The 20,616-nt window shown below is 44.0% G+C and overlaps 1 protein-coding gene across 1 annotated transcript; it reads left to right on the top strand.

The window, feature by feature from the left end:
* Window positions 1-940: 940 nt before the first annotated feature.
* LOC118839112 (zinc finger protein 883-like) lies at window positions 941-19,324 on the top strand. Its single transcript, XM_036746555.1, has 5 exons — window positions 941-1,196; window positions 2,970-3,124; window positions 13,289-13,415; window positions 14,775-14,870; window positions 17,406-19,324. Exons 1-5 carry the CDS (start codon window positions 1,130-1,132, stop codon window positions 18,893-18,895), a joined length of 1,935 nt encoding a protein of 644 aa, XP_036602450.1. The 5' UTR covers window positions 941-1,129; the 3' UTR covers window positions 18,896-19,324.
* Window positions 19,325-20,616: the final 1,292 nt, after the last annotated feature.

Genomic DNA, 20,616 nt, shown 5'->3' with positions numbered 1-20,616 from the left:
GGTTCTGTGAAGGAGATTGGGAGAGAGGAAGGGGACAGAAGAGAAGGAGCAGGAGAGAGTGGGATCATCTTCTTTTCCAAGCTCTACCATACCAGTAGGTTGGAGTATCTGCCCTGAGGGCTTGTCCAGACAGTCTCTAAATCCCATTAGACCAGCCTCCTGCCCTGGGAGTGCACTCTATCCTCAGACTTGACCAACAACAGCCAAAGAGGCCATTTCCAGTGACAAAGAGGATTGTCTATGAGGCTGGCAATCCCCTACCTATGGACTGCTTCTTTACAAAAATAGGCAGGAAATTGAAAAAAAGTAGTAACAACAGTGCCCTGCTCTCTCCGTTTTCAGTTGATGTGAGGGATTTTCCCATCACAAGGACTAACTACCCACCCTCTCCATCTCCATCCCAATTGTGGTCCTCCTGTGTTCATTGCTAAATTTTAAATGTATTTTACCTTAATGGTGCATCTGCCCTTCGAGGGTCAAACACCCCGACTATCCTGGGATCTGCCGGTAAATGAGCCCCGTTCTAATTCAAGTTAGGAGAAATGCGCTGACCAGCCTGACTGCATTTGGTGAACAACCTCCATTCTGAAACCAAGCCCCGTTTTGCTGTGAATCACTTGCTCTCCTGGAAATCTGCAGGTTGCCTCTTCCTTGTTCTCCCCCTCCCACCTCCTGACATCTGGAATCAGCTGGTAGTAATGGGGGAGGAGGTGCTCTCAGAGCTGGCCAGCCTGGTGGGTGGTGGCCCTGGAGGAATAGGAGCCCTGGGGTGGAGTTTGGAGCCGTGGGCGGGGTCTAGGGCAGGAGAGGGCTCATCCCAGTGGCCAAGGGATTCCATGTGACGGAGGGCTGGGCTTGGGAGGAGAGGCAGGCAGGGTCCTGAGCTCCTAGTCGTGCCTGTGATTGGAGGAAAGGGCCCGTCCTTGGGGCCTTAGAGGCTGGGCACAGGGGTGGGAAGTCCCTTCCAGAGGTGGCTGGCTGAAAACAGGAACTTGTGCTAAGATTGGGCTGCCTTCTTCCTTCGCTCCAAGCCTAGGACTCTGTGCCTTCCTCCCAAACAGGGGAGACCTCTCAGTCTCGTTCTGTCAGAACAGAGACCTCCCTGCCTTTCTGGCCCAGAGCAGAGATCATGCTGACTTCTCTTGGACCCTCGATCTCTGCCTTCAGGACCCCAACTCTGTGGGTGCAGGTCCCAGGTAGGTCTGAGCCCCTCACCCCCCACCCCAGACCTGCTGGCTTCTGTTCCCTATCCCTACCACTGGGTCAGTTCCTTCTCCTCTGACCGTGGGAGTGCCCTCCCGGTCCACCTGGAGGAATCCTCCCTCCCAGTCCTGCCTATTGGACAAGCTTCCCTCTGCTAACTCTTTTCCAGACTCCCAATCACTTCCCAAAGGTCCAGGGTCACCCTCCCCAGATGAAAGATTGGGTCACCCTTTCCCAAAATTCAAACCTTACCCATAGGAACCCAAGAATCTTGTCTCCCTGCCCTCAGCTTTTGGTTGGAGACTCAGTTGTTCTTCGTTCAGACCAACCCCTGGCTTCCCCCACCCCCAGGACTCGAAAGTCCTGCTTGCCCTGGGGACCCCACTTTGGATGCTGTAAACAAAGCTCTTGCGTGGCCCCCCTTACCTTCTGGGCTGCTTCCCTATCCGATCCCAGGCACTGGCCGCCTGTGTCTGGTCTCCCTTGAGAGATTCCAGAGGGTCCCAGTAGTTCTTCCCAGTTCCTAGTTAGAACCCAGGACACAGTCCTCCTGCTTTCCCAGGCTTAGTGTTCTCCAGGATCCCTTCTGTCTCTCTAGTGTCCTTGACCTCCCTGCCGTGAGCTGGGTTGGAATGTCTCCCTCCCATATTCTACCGGGGCTCCCCCCCTTCCGCAGGCCTCCTGCTTCCCCTGTCCCCTCTTCCTTCACAGCCTTCAAGCCTGTGCCAGGGGGCTGTAATGGTAATCCGGGCAGTATTTTTTTTTTTTGGAGTATTCTCTTTTGGAATGTTTAGGTAATCAAGTACCTTTTATGAGTCTTGCCTTTCAAATGCGAACTGGGACTTTTCACTGTTCTTCCTGTGAGTGCTTCTCACCACTGAGGTGATTAAGTGCCCCAGGGCCCTGATACAGATGTGTAAGATCTGATGTTAGAGTTTGACTTTTTGGCGGTAAACTCATTAAAACAGTGCTGGTGGGGAGACTCTGGGCAAGCTGTTGAAACTGCTCCACCCTCCCCCCCACCCCCAGCTTTGACAAGCCATATGTTGGTGCTTCTCTGGTAACTCTGTATTGGTGTGGATAGACTGGTTTGTATTGTTTGGGCTGTTTTTACTGTATATATTGTAACTTCTCTTTGTATTTGCCCTGAAGTTCAGGGGGCTGATCTTTTCCCCTGAACTAAGTGAATGATATATGTATGTTTAATTAAACTGAGATTGTTAACCCCTTAAACTTGCGTTCCTTAGAAAAGCAGATCAAAGAACCTATGCTAGCATCCTTCTTCTTGGCCATCTTGTGTTGGTGTTTCACCCCCTAACGGCTTCTAGGAACACTGTTGTATCAGTGGCTGAATCCCAGACTAGATTTGATCTCCCAGCCTCAGGCTTCCCCTGGTGGCTCCATCTTAGAGCTGTGCCCATCCCCAGCCTTCCTAAGCTTTCCTCCTCCCTAGATTAAACAGGTGGTCTGTTGTCTAATTAATGTGTGTGTGTGTTAGTTGGGGTGATGGCATTCAGGGAGGGCAGAGAATCAATTGGAGGGAGATCTCTAATTCAGGAGCCATTGAGGCTCTGACTAGTCTCATCCCATCTGGAATCCCAAGCCCTTTCTGCCTCTTGGTTCTGTGAAGGAGATTGGGAGAGAGGAAGGGGACAGAAGAGAAGGAGCAGGAGAGGGTGGGATCATCTTTTCTAAGGCCTACCAAACCTGTAGGGTGGAGTCTCTGGCCTGAGGGCAGGGCCTGACCCTCTGTAAATCCCCCACAGGTCAGCCTCCTGTCCTGGAAAAACAGGGAAAGACTCTGCCCATCTGGGATCCTTCAGCTTCCCCAGCTCAGCTTTCAGAAGACCAAGACCTGACCCAAGCAGGGAGCCTGGAGTCAGAGGGAATGGCCCTTGGGAGCTCCAGACCCCCAGCCCAGGTGAGTGCACTCTGTCCTCAGACTTGGCCAACATCAGCCAAAGAGGCCATTTCCATAGACAAAGGGGATTGTCTATGAGGCTGGCAATCCCCTACCTATGGAATGTTTCTTTATATATTAATATTTATTTTTAAATTTATTTAACATATTTAGTTTTCAGCATTGATTTTCACAAGAGTTTGGATTACAAATTTTCTCCCCATTTCTACCCTCCCCCCCACTCCAAGATGGCGTATATTCTGGTTGCCCTGTTCCCAGTCAGCGCTCCCCTCTGTCACCCCACTCCCCTCCCATCCACTTTTCCCTTCCTTTCTCGTAGGCAAGGTAATTTTCTACGCCCCATTGCCTGTGTATCTTATTTTCTTGTTGCATGCAAAAACATTTTTGTTTGTTTTTGAACATCTGTTTTTAAAACTTTGAGTTCCAAATTCTCTCCCCTCTTCCCTTCCCACCCACCCTTCCTAAGAAGTCAAGCAATTCAACATAGGCCACATGTGTATCATTATGTATAACTCTTCCACAATATTCATGTTGTGTAAGACTAACTATATTTTGCCCCTTCCCAACCCATCCCCCTTTATTGAATTTTCTCCCTTGACCCTGTCCCGTTTCGAAAGTGTTTGTTTTTGACTACCTCCACCCCCATCTACCCTCCCCTCCATCATCCCCTCATCTTTTTTTTTTAATGTTCTTCCCTCTTCTTTCCTGTGGGGTAAGATTCCCAATTGGGTATGTATGGTATTCCCTCCTTAGGCCAAATCTGATGAGAGCAATGTTTACTCATTCCCCCCTCATCTGCCCTCTCCCCTCCTCCCACAGAACTGCTTCCTCTTGCCACCTTTATGGGAGATAATCCATCCCATTCTATCTCTCCTTATCTCCCTCTCTCAGTATGTTCCTCTCTCATCCCTTAATTTGATTTTATTTCTTTTAGATATCTTCCCTTCATCTTCAACCTGTGTCTGCTCTCTCCCTCCCTCTCTCTCTCTCTCTCTCTCTCTCTCTCTCTCTCTCTCTATATATATATATATATATATATATATATACATACACACATAGATATATACATACATACACATTCACCCATATATATACATAAACATATATGTATGCATATTCCCTTCAGCTACTCTAATACTGAGGTCTCATGAATCATATACATCATCTTTCCATGTAGGAATGTCAACAAAACAGTTCACCTTTAGTAAGTCCCTTGCAATTTCTTTTTCTTGTTCTTTTTCTTGATTACCTTTTCATGGTTCTCTTGATTCTTGTGTTTGAAAGTCAGATTTTCTATTCAGTTCTGGTCTTTTCACTGAGAAAGCTTGAAAGTCCTCTATTTTATTGAAAATCCATATTTTGCCATGGAGCATGATACTCAGTTTTCCTGGGTAGGTGATTCTAGGTTTTAATCCTAGCTCCATTGACCTCTCGAATATCGTATTCCAAGCCCTTTGATTTCTTAATGTAGAGGCTGCCAGATTGTGGGTTAAACTGATTTGGTTTCCAAAATACTCAAATTGTTTCTTTCTGGCTGCTTGCAGTATTTTCTCCTTGATCTGGGAGCTCTGGAATTTGGCGACAATATTCCTGGGAGATTTCTTTTTGGGATCTATTTGAGGAGGCGATCGATGGATTCTTTCAATTTCTATTTTGTCCTGTGGCTCTAGAATATCAGGGCAGTTCTCCTTGATAATTTCTTGAAAGATGATATCTAGGCTCTTTTTTTGATCATGGCTTTCAGGTAGGCCAATAATTTTTAAATTATCTCTCCTGGATCTATTTTCCAGGTCAGTGGTTTTTCCAATGAGATATTTCACATTATCTTCCATTTTTTCATTCCTTTGGTTCTGTTTTATAATATCTTGATTTCTCATAAAGTCACTAGCTTCCACTTGCTCCAATCTAATTTTTAAAGTAGTATTTTCTTCAGTGGTCTTTTGGACCTCCTTTTCCATTTGGCTAATTCTGCCTTTGAAGGCATTCTTCTCCTCATTGGCTTTTTGGAGCTTTTTTGCCATTTGAGTTAGTCTGTTTTTTAAGGTATTGTTTTCTTCAGTGTATTTTTCAGTATTTTTTTGGGTTTCGTTTAGCAAGATATTGACTTGTTTTTCATGGTTTTCTTGCATCCTTCTCATTTCTCTTCCCAATTTTTCCTCTACTTCTCTAACTTGCTTTTCCAAATCCTTTTTGAGCTCTTCCATGGCCTGGGACCAGTTCATGTTTTTCTTGGAGGCTGTTGGTGTAGGTTCTTGCACTTTATTGACTTCTTTAGGCTGTATGTTTTGGTCTTCTTTGTCAGCAAAGAAAGAATCCAAATTCTGAGACTGAATCTCAGTGCGTTTTCGCTGCCTGGCCATATTCCCAGCCAACTAACTTGACCTTTGAGTTTTTCAGTGGGGTGTGACTGCTTGTAGACTACAGAGTTCTATGTTCCACGTTTGGGGGGGAGGTGCCAGCTCTGCCACACCAGCACTGCTCCTTCCCCAACCCCCAACCTGGACTGGGCTTAGATCTTCGGCAGGCTGTACACTCCTGCTCTGATCCGTCACTTAATTCCTCCCACCAGGTGGGCCTGGAGCCGGAAGTAACAACAGCTGTAGCTGCCCCATCTCCGCTGCCCCCAGGGCTGGAAGCTGAACCTCGAACTCCTTCTACTCCCGCAGCTTTTCCCACTAACCTTCTGGGCAGTCTTTGGTGTTTGTGGGTTAAGGAGTCTGGTAACTGCCGCAGCTCACTGATCCAGGGCGCTAGGGCCCCCTCCGCCCGGCTTCTGGTCTGGATGGTCCACGTCGTTCAGGCTGGGTTCTGCTATTCTCCGTTCCCACCTCCCAGCTCCCAGCTCCGTGTGGGATAGACCTCACCCAGAGTCCACCCAGGCTGTCCTGGGCTGGAGCCCTGCTTCCCTCTGCTGTTTTGTTGGTTCTGCCGTTCTATAATTGGTTCAGAGCCATTTTTTATACGTTTTTGGAGGGACTCAGTACGGAGCTCACATTAGTTTCTGCTTACCAGCCGCCATCTTGGCTCCGCCCCCTTGGAATGTTTCTTTATAAAAATAGACATGGAACTGAAAACAGTAGTAAAACACTGCCCTGCTTTCTCCTGTGTTTTCAACTGATTCAAGGCACTTTGGCATCACAGGCAGTAACCTACCCACCCCCACCTGTTAGCCCCAATTGCTGCCCTCCCATGTTCATTTTTAAGGTTTCCCTCATGATCCCAGAGTCAAAAGGATGGCCACTTCACTCATTCCTCTGTCTCCTAGGGTCTTGTCTTTGCTCCCTTTATCCATGCTTAGCACCCCTCCCCAACATCCATAGAACTGCTTCCCTCTCCCCTTTGCTTCTTTGGTCAAGCTCTCCCTGTCACACCTAGAAGACAGGATGTTGTGGTTGTTCTGGAGGGTCTGAGCTGCACAGTTTTATGTCTTTGGTGCACACTGAGCAGTTTGATGCTCCAAGGCACACGGAGAGGGCAGTGAGGGCTGAAAGGACCAAATGCTATGAGGTGGGGTTGGGAGCAGGGTGGGGTGCAGGGTCCTGGCCTCCTGTATACTCTGGTCCAGTGTTAATGGAAAATAAGGCAACTGAAGAAAACAGGTTAAGTTGGCTTCTGGGTCACACTCCCATGTTCAGAGGCCCTTAGCAGAGCTATTTGGACCAGGCCAGAGAGAAGAGCACCTTCTTTAGCTGTAAGTGCGTTAGCATTTGTGAAGGGCCTTCCCTTGTTAGAGAGGATGTAGGGAAGGGGCTGAGTTTGGGGAACTATTCAAAGTCCTGGGAGTTTTCTTTTCCAATGGCGGTATGGGGGTGCCAAAGGAGACACTCAGCTCCTGTCAGAGAGGCATCAGGCTCGAGGGGAAAGACACAGTGGAGGGACTCACTTTCTCCCCCAATCTACTCTTGACCATCTGCACAACAACCCTGTATGGGAGGTGTTCTTATCATCTTTATTTCACTATTCAGGAAGCTGAGGCAAACAGGTCCAATGACTTACCAGGGTCATGTAGCTAGTAAGTGTCTGAGGCTGGATTTGAACTCAGATCTTCATGATCTTCTACCATTTCCTAGCTCCCCCAACATTGTCTTTGTGTGACAGTCTTCCTACAACCCCTCTAACATTGACTGCTGCCATTTTTTGTCACTGTGGTCAGTTTTGCAGACTGTGAGATGATGCCTCAGTGTGGTTTTGGTTGACCTTTCTCTTATTAGTGGCTTGGAGCATTTTTTCCTGTGGTTGGGACTACTGGGCAGTTCTTCTTTTGAGAATTCTTTGTTCATATCCTTTGACGATTTATCTATTGGGGAATGGCTATTTGTTGTAGCTTTTGATTTGTTTCAGTTGTGTCTCACTCTTTGTGACACACTTTGGGGTTTTCTTGGCAAAGATTCTAGAGGGGTTTGCCATTTCCTTCCCCAACTTATTTTACAGATAAGAAACTGAGGCAAACAGGCTTAGGTGACATGTCCAGGGTCACCCAGCTGGTACTAGTCTGAGGCTAAATTTCACTCAGGTCCTCCTTCCTGACTGCAGGCTTGGTGTTCTACTAGTTTCCATTTGCCTATTGATCTTTTTAAAATAATATTTCATTTTTTCCTGGTAACACGTAATTACTTTTTTATTCCATTTTGAGTCCCCAATTCCCAACCTACCTCCTTCCTCTTGCCGCTCCCACAGAGTGTATGCAATCCTAGATAGGTTGTACATATGCAATCATGTAAAGCATTTCCATATTATTCCTTTTGTAAGGAGAAAACTTGAACCAAAGAAAGAACCTGAAAAATCGCATGCTTTAAGTCTGTATTTAGACTCACTAATTAGTTCTCTGTATGGAGGGGCATAGCTTTTTTCATCATGAGTCCTTTCAGATTGTCTTAGATCGAGGTATCACTGAGAATAGCTAAGTTATTCATTTTGTTCACCATACAGTATTGCCATGTACAATGTTCTCCTGGTTCTGCTCACTTCACTCTGCATCAGTTCACGTAAGTGTTTCTAGGTGTTTCTGAAATCATCCTGCTTGTCATATGCCACAGCTTGTTAAGGTATTCCCCCATTAATAGGCACCTCCTCTGTTTCCAATTCTTTACCACTACAAATGGAACTATTACAAATACCCTTCTCTAAATAGGTCCTTTTCTGCCTCTCTTTTTAAAAAATCCTTTGTGGATGCTGACTTAACAGTGTTATTGCTGGATCAGAGGGTATGCACAGTTTCATAGCCCTTTGATTATAGTTCTATGTTACTCTCCAGAATGGTTGGATCAGTTCCCAAACCCACCAGCAGTGTATTGGTGTTCCAGTTTTGCTGCTTCCCTCCAATATTGATGTTTAGCCAATTTAATAGGCGAGGTAGTAACCTAGAATTGTTTTAATTTGCCTTTCTCTGATCAACAGACATTTATAGCATTTTTATATGACTACAAATAGCTTTGATTTCTTTGTCTGAAAGCTGTCTGTTCATGTCCTGTGTCCATTTATCAATTGGGTCATGACTTGTATTCTCATAAATTTGACTGAGAGCTCGATATATTTGAGAAATGAGGCCTTTATTAGAGACACTTTGTGTAACTTTTCCCCCAGTTCTCAGTTTTCCTTTTAGTCTTGGTTTCCTTCATTTTGTTTCTGCAAAAACCTTTTTAATTTAATATAACCAAAATTATACATTTTACATCTGGTTATGCAGTTTTGGGTGAGTTCATTCTATTCATATTTACATTCATGATAATTGTGTGTTTCCCTCCATCTTATTTTCCCTCTATCCAACCTTCTCTATCTCTTTCACCTTTCACTCTGTCTCTCCTCACTAGTGTTTTGCTTCTGACCAATGCCTCCCCAAATATTAATTAAGGTGGGACTTTTTTTTGCTGTTTTCTCTTTTGGAATGCTAAAGTATTAGGGGCAAAGCCCCAGGCCCACACCCTTTTGCTAACTAGCAGCTAATCCCCTTTTGCTGACTAGGTGTGAATCCCTTGGGCCCTGAACAGAGTATGAAAACTGAAAGGTTACCATTTTGTCTGGGACTCTCTCTCCCTCATGGAGGAGTGTTGATGTGGAGACTCTGGGTAGCTGTCCTTAAGAGCCCCTGGCTTGTAAATGTAGATGTTGATGCTTTCCTGGTAACTAGAAATTGTGATTTGGTCTGTTTGTATTGTGTGTGTTTGTAATTGGTTTGTATTTGCTCTGAAGTTCAGATTGCTGGCTTTTCCTCCTGTACTAAGTGAATGATATTTGTATGTTGTATTGAAATACGACTGTTAATCCCTTAATGTTGCTTTCCTTAGTAAAGGAGGTCAAAAGAACCTGTGCTGGTAGCTCTTGTTGTTAGGCTTGTGTTGATCTTTCACCCCCACAACAGCAGCTTCCTGAATTGTGGGTACACTCCCCCAGCATGCCCTTGCTTCTGTCAGTCCCCCGGCCCATCCCTGTCCCTTTCTACTTCCCTCTAAGATGAGAGAGATTTCTATACCCACCTGAGCATGTATGTTATTCCCTCTTTGAGCCAATTTTCATAAGAGTAAGGTTCAAGCCTTCCCTTTCCAACTCTCTCATCTTCCCATTCACTGTAATGGTTCTTCCGTGCCTCTTTTACATGAGATAATTCACCCCCTTTAACCTCTCCCTTCGCTCTTCTTGGAATATAATTCTGACTCTGATATTGTCTCTTTGAAGATCCTCCCTTCACAGTCAGTTTATACTACCATACAGTGTATACAGTGTATACACGTATAATACAATTTACACAATGTATATAATGACTGTCAATGTATATTCCTTTTAATTGTCCCAATGGTCATAAAGCATAAACACAATTTCACCTCATTGAATCTCTTCTGTTTTCTCTTTCCTGTTTACCTTTTGATGCTTCTCTCTTGTCTTGTATTTGAAGATCAATTTTTTTTCCAGCTCTGGTATTTTTGTTAGGAATGCTTGATTATTTTCTCTATATTGAAGGTCCAGTGTTGCCCCAAAGGACTGTACTCAGTTTTTTCTGGGTTTGTGCTGCTTGGGTATACTCCTAGTTCCTTTGTCTTGCTGAATATTATTCCATACCCTCTGACTTTTTAATGTAAAGCTACTCAATTTTGTGTTAGCCTGACTGTGGCTCCATGACCTTTGACTTGTTCCTTTCTGGCTGTTTACACTCTTCTCTCCTTGACGTGGGAGTTCTGGAATTTGGCTAGAGTATTCCTTTGGAGTTTTCATTGTGGGATCCTTTTAAGGAGGAGGTTGGTGGATTCTTTCAATTTCTATGTTACCCTTTGTCTCTAAGATATCAGGGCTGTTTTCCTTGGTAATTTCTTTGCCAAGAGGATACCAAAGGAGGTCATGGAGGGTCAGACACGAGTGAAACAAATGAACAACAAGTAACATCCATATCGAATGTATTATAGAATATGGTGTAAGATGTTGGTCTAATCCTAATTTCCTTAGCTGTTGTCAATAATGCAATGATGGAAGAAAATCCCAAAGGAAGAATGATGAAGCATACTGTCTGCCTCCAGGGAAAGAATTGATATTGTTTGCATACAGACTGAAGCAACAATTTTCACTTTCTTGTTTTCAAATTTTCCTGTATTAAGTGACCAATATGGAAATATTTTACGAGATTGCACACGTGTAACCTATATCAGATTGCTTCCTGGGGGAGTGGGGGACTGAGGGAAGGAGGGATAGAATTTGGAACTCAAGATTTTAATAAATGACAAACATGTAAAATTTTTAATATGTAATTGGAGGAAAATAAAAAGTATTTTTTAAAAATGTAAAAAACAAATCTCTACCATTTAGTATGGCACTTTCCATTGGTTACAGCAATTTGAGAAATTTTGAATCTTGTAAATGAGTTCACTTACCTTGACCGTGTACTTTCCAGCATGTACGCAGGTGATGACGTTGTGAAAAGAATAACCTTTAAGTCGGTTAGTATTTAATTACTTTCATTTATTTTTAGTTTCATTGGAGGATTAAGTTCCTTTCTTTGGGAAAAGCTAGCCCTCACAGCTAAGCCAAACTAATACAGGTATTCTTCTCTGTCTAGGTGACCTCTAGATTTAGTGAATACACAGACCGATATGGCTATCATTTAATAGTAGATAATTTAGAGGAAGACGCATATCTTTGTAGGACTAAAACAATCATGGCATTGTAAGACTCTACGAAGGCTAGGTTCCTCTTCTTAGTCTTGGTGGATAAACTCCCTTTCCTTTTCTTTCAGCTGGAGTTTAACTCTAAGCTGAGTAGTTTAATCTTGGTTGAGTTTACCTTTTTGGCAGTTGGAGGGCAGGGAATGACTGGTGACTGCATACCACAAGCTCCCCTTTTCCAGTCTTTCTTCAAGCTATAGGCTCCTTTCAAGTAATATTTGGGTTGCAAAACTTATCAGCTGCAGAGCAAGGACTTCTGGTTAATAGATAGAGGATGAATCTGGGTCACAAAAAACTGGGTGGAGTAAGTAGTCAGATGACCTGCCTTGTCCAATTGAATTTTGTTCAAAGCATGTTTCCTAACATTGTTTTAATTTTTTATTCTCTTCTATTATAAAGATAATTTCTGTAGATCACACCTGTGTAACAAATTACTGAGCAATTAGTTGACCTTAAAGGTAACCTGTCTACTGATATAATCAAATCATTATCTACTACCAAATTTTGTACGTCAGATTATTTTCTATTTCAGATAACTAATTTTGAGTTGTCACCTGCTTTGCCAGAGATAGTTCAGGGCCTCAGAGGCCTGAGAGGCTGCCAAGGAAAGTGGGAGAGAAGAGATATCAGCCTGACCACCAAGCTGAAGGTCCATTGTGCTGACTTCACTGTTATATGCCTGTGAAAGCTGGATAGTCTTCCAGTACCATGCCGGGAAACTGAATCTCTTCCATTTGAATGGTCTTAGGAAGATTCTGAAGGTCACCTGGCAAGATAAGGTAGTGGACACTGAGGTCCTTCCTAAAGTTAGACTGCCAAGCATTCACATCCTACTGCAGAGAGCACAGCTGCTATGGACTGGCCATGTTGTTCAAATGCCAAAAGAATGTTTGCCTAAAAACCTATTTTATGGAGAACTTAAGTGACGAAGAAAGTCCCAAGGTGATCATAAGAAGTGACAGAAGGACATTCCCAAGGTCTCTCTGAATACTTTGTAGTCAGTTGTGAGACATGGGAGACACTGGCGAAGGACCACCCATCATGGCATGCCTGCATCAAAGAATGCGCTGTGCGGAGTGAGCAAAGCAGAATCGCAGTAGCTCAAAAGAATGATGACATGCGCAAATTGAGAGCCTTATTCACCCCAAATGTTCACTGGGACTATTTGTGCCCAATCTGTGGTAGAGGCTTCTGGGCTTGTCTTTGTCTGATCAGCCTTCATGAGGGACACTGTACCTTGACCCTGACATAGTGATGTCATTTTGGTTCACTCTGGGCAGAAAGAAAAAGAAAGCGCCCAACTATGAGAACTAAACATTATAATAAAGAAATATATGCTATCCATGAGTGAAAGGAATCCTAAGGCACAGGCAAAGGATGTTTTGGCCTGGCACATTGTGCCCAGGGTGCCCTTAAGCCCTCGGTGTTACAACATTTAACTCTCCTTCACTTGGCTAGAAAGTCTCATCCCACCTCAGTTCCGTCCAGATTGTAATTAGTAGGTCTTATGAATCCTTTTCCTGTTTTAGCTAGGAAAGACTTTGCTTCAGCCTCTTAGGAAACAGGCGATATCTTTTACCTTCCTCACTTTTCTTTAATCACTCGTAAATGCCTCATTCCCCCACCAATTACACTGTACTTGGCAGCTTCTCACAAATTCCTCGCACAGTTTTTTGATAACTACTAGTTATGAGAAGGCAGAAATTTCACATCATCTTCTGTCTTTCTCTTCCACGGATTTTCCTGCCTCACACATACTTTGTCTGAAATTCCACATTCCGTAGTAAGACATTTGTCATCTTTATTCAAACTGACCATATCAACTGCTTTTCTCAGTATTGCATTGTGGTCTTTATGCCTTTGTTCCAACTGTTGACTCTGACCCTCATCAAGGGTACAAACTTTGGGTAAATCGCCTTTCTGCCCTTTATTTCCCTCCTCTCACTTGATGAGGGTTAGACTACATGAATTCTGGAGTGTCTTTCAGCTCTGAATCTTGTGACTTTTGATGGTTTAGGAATGGGTGACGTTCAAGGATGTGGCTGTGGACTTCACCCCAGAGGAGTGGGGCCTCTTGGACCATCCTCAGAAGGAATTGTACAAGGAAGTCATGCTGGAGAATGCCCAGAACCTGCTGTCCCTGGGTAAGAACACTTCCCCTGGCCACTCTGAGTCTGCTATCACAGGGAATATCTTTATTCCTGAGTGTGCTGGCTTTGGAGCATGTCTTAATTTCTAGGAAGGAAAAAGTGTTGGTCTCCTATGTCCCAGAGACAGGGTCCTCCTGCCGCCTGGTTTTCCTGTAAAAAGTGAATACATTGTGTGAAGAGAACGTGGAGGTTTCCTTGGTTGCCTGTGAAACTGACTCTTGCCAGTTCTAGGTCACTTGAAGTCAGAGTTCAGACCAATGTTGAAGCATCTCAGGTGTGGAGGTAATCCCATATTATGTAGTCCAGCCTCTGCCTGGACATGAATTTTGTCTGCCAAATCTCTGAAATCTGCTCAGGCGGCTTTTCCCTGCACCCCCTTCCTCTTTGGGAGGGGCTGGGTATTTAGGACACTCTTCTTTGTGAGAAGCATCAGTTTGTAGCTCCCAGCTCCTGGCTGTTCTTAGTAGGGCATGTTTGTCCTTCACCTTCCTTTACATTGCCCCATATTCCAGCCCAGAAGGTGGGAAAGGAAGGAAGGGAACAAGCATTTCTGTTCACCTGCTGTTCACCAGGTGTTATGCTAACCACCTTCTTTACAACATGACGTCATTGGGTGATATTATTATCCCCATTGGACATTTGAGAAAGCTGAAGCAAACAGAGGTTAAGTGAATTGTCCAGGAGCACACAGCTACTAACAGTCTAAGGCTGGATTTGAACCCTGGCATTTCTGACTGCAGGCCCAGGGCTCCCTCCACTGTACTACCAGCTGCCTCTAATTTCTAGATAATCATAGATATGCAGTGAGTCCCTCCTTCTATGAAGAAGGGGCACCAAGACCAAATGTTCTGACTCCCAATTGGCTCCATGATCTTCTCCCCATTTCTCCCCAAAGCCCTGCAAAATAAATGCTATGGACACCTTTCTTCAGGACTTCTGGGAACCTCCTGTGCTCCTTGCTTGCAGGCCCCTGTCAGTGCAGGAAGAGCAGACTGGCCAATAACCAGAATTTGGTCAACTCAAGGTTCATTGAGTTGCCCAGCAGGAGAACCTCACCAGAAGAGGCAATCACTCCCTCAATGAAGTCCCAAGGTTTTCATAGGTTTCAGTGAGTGGGGAGCAGGGAGGGGATAGGACCAAAGCTGATTCCTCAGGATCTAATTTTCAGGAGCTCAAGGCTGACCTGCCACATCCTAGTTTGGGTTATTTGCATTATAAGCATAATGGGAGAATAAGCCAGATCTGTGTGAACATGATGGAGTGATACTCTAGCTTTCTGTGCACACTCTTTTCTCTAAAAAGTCCTAAATTACAAGTTTTTCTCCATCTTCATCCCTGATTCCCCATGCCCAGGTCTGCCAGTTCCCACAGAAGATGTGATCTCTTTTTTGGAGGAAAGGGAAGCCCCATGGCTGTTGGAGGAAGAAGGTCTGAGGAGCTGTTGTCCAGGTGAGTGAGGGGAAAGCAGGTGTATGAGAGCTGGGATTACAAGAGGCTTCTGAGTGTGCAGGTGAAGCAAGTGCTAGATCTGGGGGCAGGAAGACCTGACTTGGAATTCTTTTTGAGACTCATTTTAGCTGTGGGATCTGGGAGAAGTCACTAAACCACTGAGTCTCAGTTTCCCCACCTTTAAAATGAGGAGTCGTTCACCATGACCTTGAAGCTGTCTCCCAGTGATAAATCTCAGATCCTATAAAAAGTCAATATTTGGAATCTTGGGGCAAGAACTCAGCTGAATGTGCAAAAATGGGCTGGACTTTCCAGGTTGTGTTCTTTCCTAGACTTTCTTTGAATCAGTGAGCATTTATCAAGTGCCTGCTATCTGCCAGACCCTTTGCTAAGCACCAGGGACTTAAGCAGATAAAAGGGACATACCCTGCTCTCCTGTAACTCATGCCTTGCGTGGCAGAACACATGTCAACAAAAATATAGAAACCTGTCCGGGACAGGACAAATTGGAGCTCTTTGAGAGAGGGAAGGCCCTAAAATAAAGGAAGAGTGGAAAGGCTTATTGTGGAAGGTGGACTCTAGCTGGGACTTCAGGGGAGCCAGGGTGAGCATTCTAGGTTGGGGGATGGTGAGGAAAGCTTGTGGAGTCTGGAGGTAGAGTATCCTGTTTACAGAACAGAAGTGAGGCCTGTACCACTGAATGATAGTGCTTTTGACATGGAAATAAGGTGAAAGAAGACAGGACTTGTTGGAGAAGGGTAGGTGAAGAAGGGGTAGGTGATTAACAGCCCCAGAGAGGATTTTCTGTTTGATCTTTCTGCTTGGGAGCCACGGGAGGTTGTTGAGTACATGGTGACATGGTCCATAATGACTGGAGGGAGGGGAGACTTGAGTCATCTGGACCAAGCAGCAGGTTCTTGTAGTACCTCAGTTGTGATTTGATTGGGGCCTGAACCAAGGCAGTTACTGTGTTGGAAGAGAAGTGAGTGTGTGGGAGTGTGTTACCAAGGTGGTCACCAAGGATATTGCAGCAGATTGAATATGGCGGTCAACACTGTTAATGCGTGAGTCACTGACTCCTATATGGTACATTAATTATCAGCCTACAATATTGGAAGGATGCCCTGGAGAGCATTAGGAAATTAGGAAGAGAGGCGGGCTGGGGGAAAAAGAATGAGTTTAGTTTGGAGAACTAGGAGAAGAGTATCACTAAAAGAGACAGAGAGGAGAGGGAGAGAGAGGAAGTGAGTGACAATGACGGAGAGAGAGAGACAGACACAGAGGGAGGGAGAGAGAGAGAGAGAGGGAGAGAGAGAGAGAGAAGGAGAGAGAGAGAGAGGGAGAGAGAGAGAGAGAGGGGGGGGGGGAGAGAGAGAGAGAGAGAGAGAGAGAGACTGAGCTCCCAATCTGGGATACAAACATAGACATGTAAGAGAAGAAGCAACAGACTGGGGACATCAGTCTTAGCTGAACCAGGGAAAAGAGTGTTTGAGAAAGGAAAGAAATCTAGTTCAATGGGATTTAAGGAAACTTAAAGGGCAAGGGTAGTACCAGTTTCAGAAGGAGAGGAGAATTAGGGAGAAAGTCAGAATGACAATTTTCAGGCCCAGCTCAGAGATATTGTGGGTTCTGTTCCAGAGCACCACAATAAACCAAATATTGCAGTCAAGTGAGTCACGTGAGTTTTTTGGTTCGTCAGTCCATACAAAAGTCATGTTTACAATATGCTGTTCTCTATTTTAGGTGCAACACTATTATGTCTAAAAGAATGGCACATACTTTAAAATATTTTATTGCTAAAGAGAAGGGAACTATTATCCTTCAGTGAGTCTTAATGTTCTTGCTGTTGGAGACTGGCCTAGTGTTGATGGCTGCTGACTGATCAGGCTGGTGGTTGCTCAAGATTGGCAATGGCTGTGGCAATTTCTTAAAATAAAGCAACAGTGAAGTTTGCCACATTGATTAATTCTTCTTTTCCCTTGAACTTAAAGCCTCCTTGTAGGAGCAGTAATTGGACTGATCCCAATACTGTTGTGTCTCCTGGAATAGGAGGATCCAAAGAGAGTGAGGGAACAGGTCAACATGCAAGAATAATTTTTTTAAGAAAATAAAACCAAAGGAAGTAGAATACAGGAAGGCCCTCTCATACCATGGACAGAGCATGTCCACTTGTAGGGTTGGCGTTCTTGGCTCAGCTGCTGAGATATTGGGAAGGTCACTCAGCCATTCTGAGCTCATGGTCTGAGCTGAGAATATAATGAGAATACTTGTCCTGCCAGCATCACAGGGGTTTGTGAGGACCCAATGTGATTGTGTGTGAAGCTCTCTGTAAATCAGGTCTTCCTGCAGATGTGAGCTAATGGCATTTTCAATGATTGCTTCTGTCCACTGAATTTGAAGACTTTCTGCTTGGCGTGGGGAAGTAGGATATAGGTCGGTTAGTTTACTTTATCCCAAAGGAGGGAAGGTATTATAATTATGTGTGTGTGTACATGTGTCTCTGTATGTATATGTTTTATTGTTTGTTTCTTGCAGAAGGAGAGATTAGACCAGAAATGAAAGAGCCTACTGCCAAGCTAAGCATTTCTGTGAAAGAAATTTATGAGGAAAGTTTCACGAGGGATGGTCCTTGTGACTTCACTGGGAGACAAATCTGTGCTGTACGTCACAGAATCCACACAGAAGAGAAACCTTATGATTGTCATTGTGGGAAGAATCTAAGTGAACAGTCATCCCTTATTTACAATCAAAAAATTCATACTGGCGAGAAACCACATGAGTGTCAGGAATGTCTTAATGCTTTTAATGAACACTCATCCTTCATTACACATCATAGTATTCACAGAGACAGGAAACCTTATGAATATAATCTGTGTGGAAAGGCTTGGAGAGGCAGCTCTAGTCTTGCTGTACATCAGAGAATCCACACTGGAGAGAAACCTTATGAGTGTCATCAGAGTGGAAATGCTTATAGAAGTATCTCGGATCTTGCTGCACATCAGACCATCCACAGTGGTAAGAAACCTTATGAATGTGATCAGTGTGGAAAGGCTTTCACATACAACTCCAGTCTTTCTGCACATCAGAGAATCCACACTGGAGAGAAACCTTACAAATGTGATCAATGTGGAAAGGCTTTCAGAATTAAGTCTAAACTTGCTGAACATCAGAGAATCCACACTGGAGAGAAACCTTATGAATGTGATCAATGTGGAAAGGCTTTCAGAAGGACGTCTAAACTTGTTGTACATAAGAGAATCCACACTGGAGAGAAACCTTATGAATGTGCTCAGTGTGGAAAGGCTTTTAGAAAAAGTTCTGATCTTTCTATACATTGGAAAATCCACACTGGAGAGAAACCTTATGAATGTGATCAATGTGGAAAGGCTTTCACACGGAGATCCATTCTTGCTGCACATCAGAGAACCCACAGTGGAGAGAAACCTCATGAATGCAAACAATGTGGAAAGGTTTGGGAATTTAAAAGCCAACTTGCTCTACATCAGAGAATACACACTGGAGAGAAACCTCATGAATGTAAGCAATGTGGAAAGGCTTTCCGTTGCCGCTCCAGTCTTTCTCGACATCTAAGAATCCACAGTGGAGAGAAACCTTATGAATGTGATCAATGTGGAAAGGCTTTCATTTCCAACACCACACTTACTCTACACATAACAATCCACACTGGAGAGAAACGTTATAAATGTGATCAGTGTGAAAAAGCTTTCCCACAGAGGGCCAGTCTGACTTCACATCAGAGAATCCACACTGGAGAGAAACCTTATAAGTGTGATCAATGTGGAAAGGCTTTCTCACAGAGGGGCAGTCTGACTTCACATCAGAGAATCCACACTGGAGAGAAACCTTATAAGTGTGATCAGTGTGGAAAGGCTTTCTCACAGAGGGGCAGTCTGACTTCACATCAGAGAATCCACACTGGAGAGAAACCTTATAAGTGTGGTCAATGTGGAAAGGCTTTCTCACAGAGGGGCAGTCTGACTTCACATCACAGACTCCACACCTGAGAGAAACCTTTTAAGTGTGATCAATGTGGAAAGGCTTTTAGAAAACCCTCAGTTCTTCTTAAACTTCACAGAATCCATGCTAGGGAGAAATCTTATGAATGTGATCAATGGGGAAAGGCTTTCTCACAGAGGACCAGTCTTACTTTATCTCAGATAATCCACAGTGGAGAGAAACCTTATTAATGTAATCAGTGTGGAAAGGCTTGCACATAGAACTCTAGTCTTGCTGCATATCAGAGAATCCATCCTGGAGAGAAATTTTATGAATGTGATTACTACAGAAAGGCTTTCCAACAGAATTTGAATCTTGCTCAACATCAGAGAATCTACCCTGGAGAGAAATTTTATGAGTTATTTGGAATGTGATGAAAGTTTTTATGTACACAATCTCCTTATCAAAGGAATCTGATGAATAAAATATCCAAGAGACATAGTGGCTGGTTAATCATTTCATTACTAATGGCTAGAGAATGCTTAATAAAAACAGTGGTCATTTAGCTATATCTTGTAAAGCAAATTTGAATCATGGAAGCCTCTCAACACTCAAATGCCCTTAGATAAGTGGATGCTTGTAACAACAATGTTGCTAGCAGCTACTGTGGCTCCATAGGACCAAAATTACCAGCACACAGAAGGGCTGCTAGCAAAGGCTCTTTGATCTCCCTTTCTCAGGAAAGCAACTTTGAGGGGTTACAATCTCACTTTAATTAAACATACATGTATCCTTTACTTATTTTGGGGGGAAAAACCAGCACCCTGACCTTCAGGGCAAACACAAACAGAAAATATAAACAGGCTTTTGTCTTATCAGATCACAATACATATTCATCAGAGAAGCAGTAACATCTGGGTTCTTCAAAGCCAGGGCGGGGACAGTCTTCAACTGGCTACCCTGAGTCTCATCACCAGCAATCTATCAATCTTCCAGCACATACACCCTGTCCAGGCCTCATTTAGTCATTTAGGGTATGGGAAAGTTCTTCTATTCCTAGCACCACATCTTCTACATTGCTTCCAATCAATGATTCTCCCTTACCTTATTGTTGACAAGCACTCCAAAACAGAAAGACAACAAAAAGTTCCCACCCTTCCTGACCTATTCATAGAAAGCCTAAAGTCATTAGAGGCACTTGATGGCCTCAGCATCCTAAAGGGAGGACCCCCTAAAAGTCCTGCCCTGATTACCATAATAATGTTGCCAACAGGTATAAATCAACTCTAATTGCTTCAAAATTATTGACAATGCATATTCTGATGAGAAGTGGTCTTATTTTAACGAGAGGCTGGGGGACTTGACTCATCCTTCAGTTCTGGGCAAGGAGACTTATCTCTTCTCAGACCAGCCATGCCTACTGCAATCTAGACAAACCAGGGAATTACTTCCCCTCAGATCTCAGACCTGCCTGACTAAAACACAATGGTCCAGAATTCACCTAGACTAAAAGCTCTTTCCCTTTTGGTCAGATCTAAACTTTCCTAGCTAGGTAGGTGTTGCCCAAGATTTCATCTCATCACCTGTCCTGCCCTTCAAAGGCTAGCTGAATCACCTAGAGGGGCTGATTTCTGAATGAGGAACTAGAAAAAGGGAAACTTAGTCCTAAATTAATAAGTCGTCATTAATGTGAGAGAAAGAATCATTTCTCTCACATCAGAGAATCCATTGTAGAGAACATACCTTGTTAATATAATCAATATAAAAAGGCATTCAGGCTAAAGCCATC

The sequence above is a fragment of the Trichosurus vulpecula genome, chromosome 2 (genome assembly GCF_011100635.1).
Source record: "Trichosurus vulpecula isolate mTriVul1 chromosome 2, mTriVul1.pri, whole genome shotgun sequence".
NCBI classification, from domain to species: Eukaryota; Metazoa; Chordata; class Mammalia; order Diprotodontia; family Phalangeridae; genus Trichosurus; species Trichosurus vulpecula.
Note: the sequence above shows the minus strand (reverse complement) of the source record. Positions and strands in the feature narration are given on the sequence as shown.

Coding starts and splice junctions, on each gene's coding strand:
- LOC118839112 (XM_036746555.1), top strand. CDS start 1,130: ATGCTGACTTCTCTTGGACCCTCGATCTCTGCCTTCAGGACCCCAACT. Junction 3,125..13,288: donor GCTCCAGACCCCCAGCCCAG/GTGAGTGCACTC, acceptor TTGATGGTTTAG/GAATGGGTGACGTTCAAGGA. Junction 13,416..14,774: donor CCAGAACCTGCTGTCCCTGG/GTAAGAACACTT, acceptor CCCCATGCCCAG/GTCTGCCAGTTCCCACAGAA.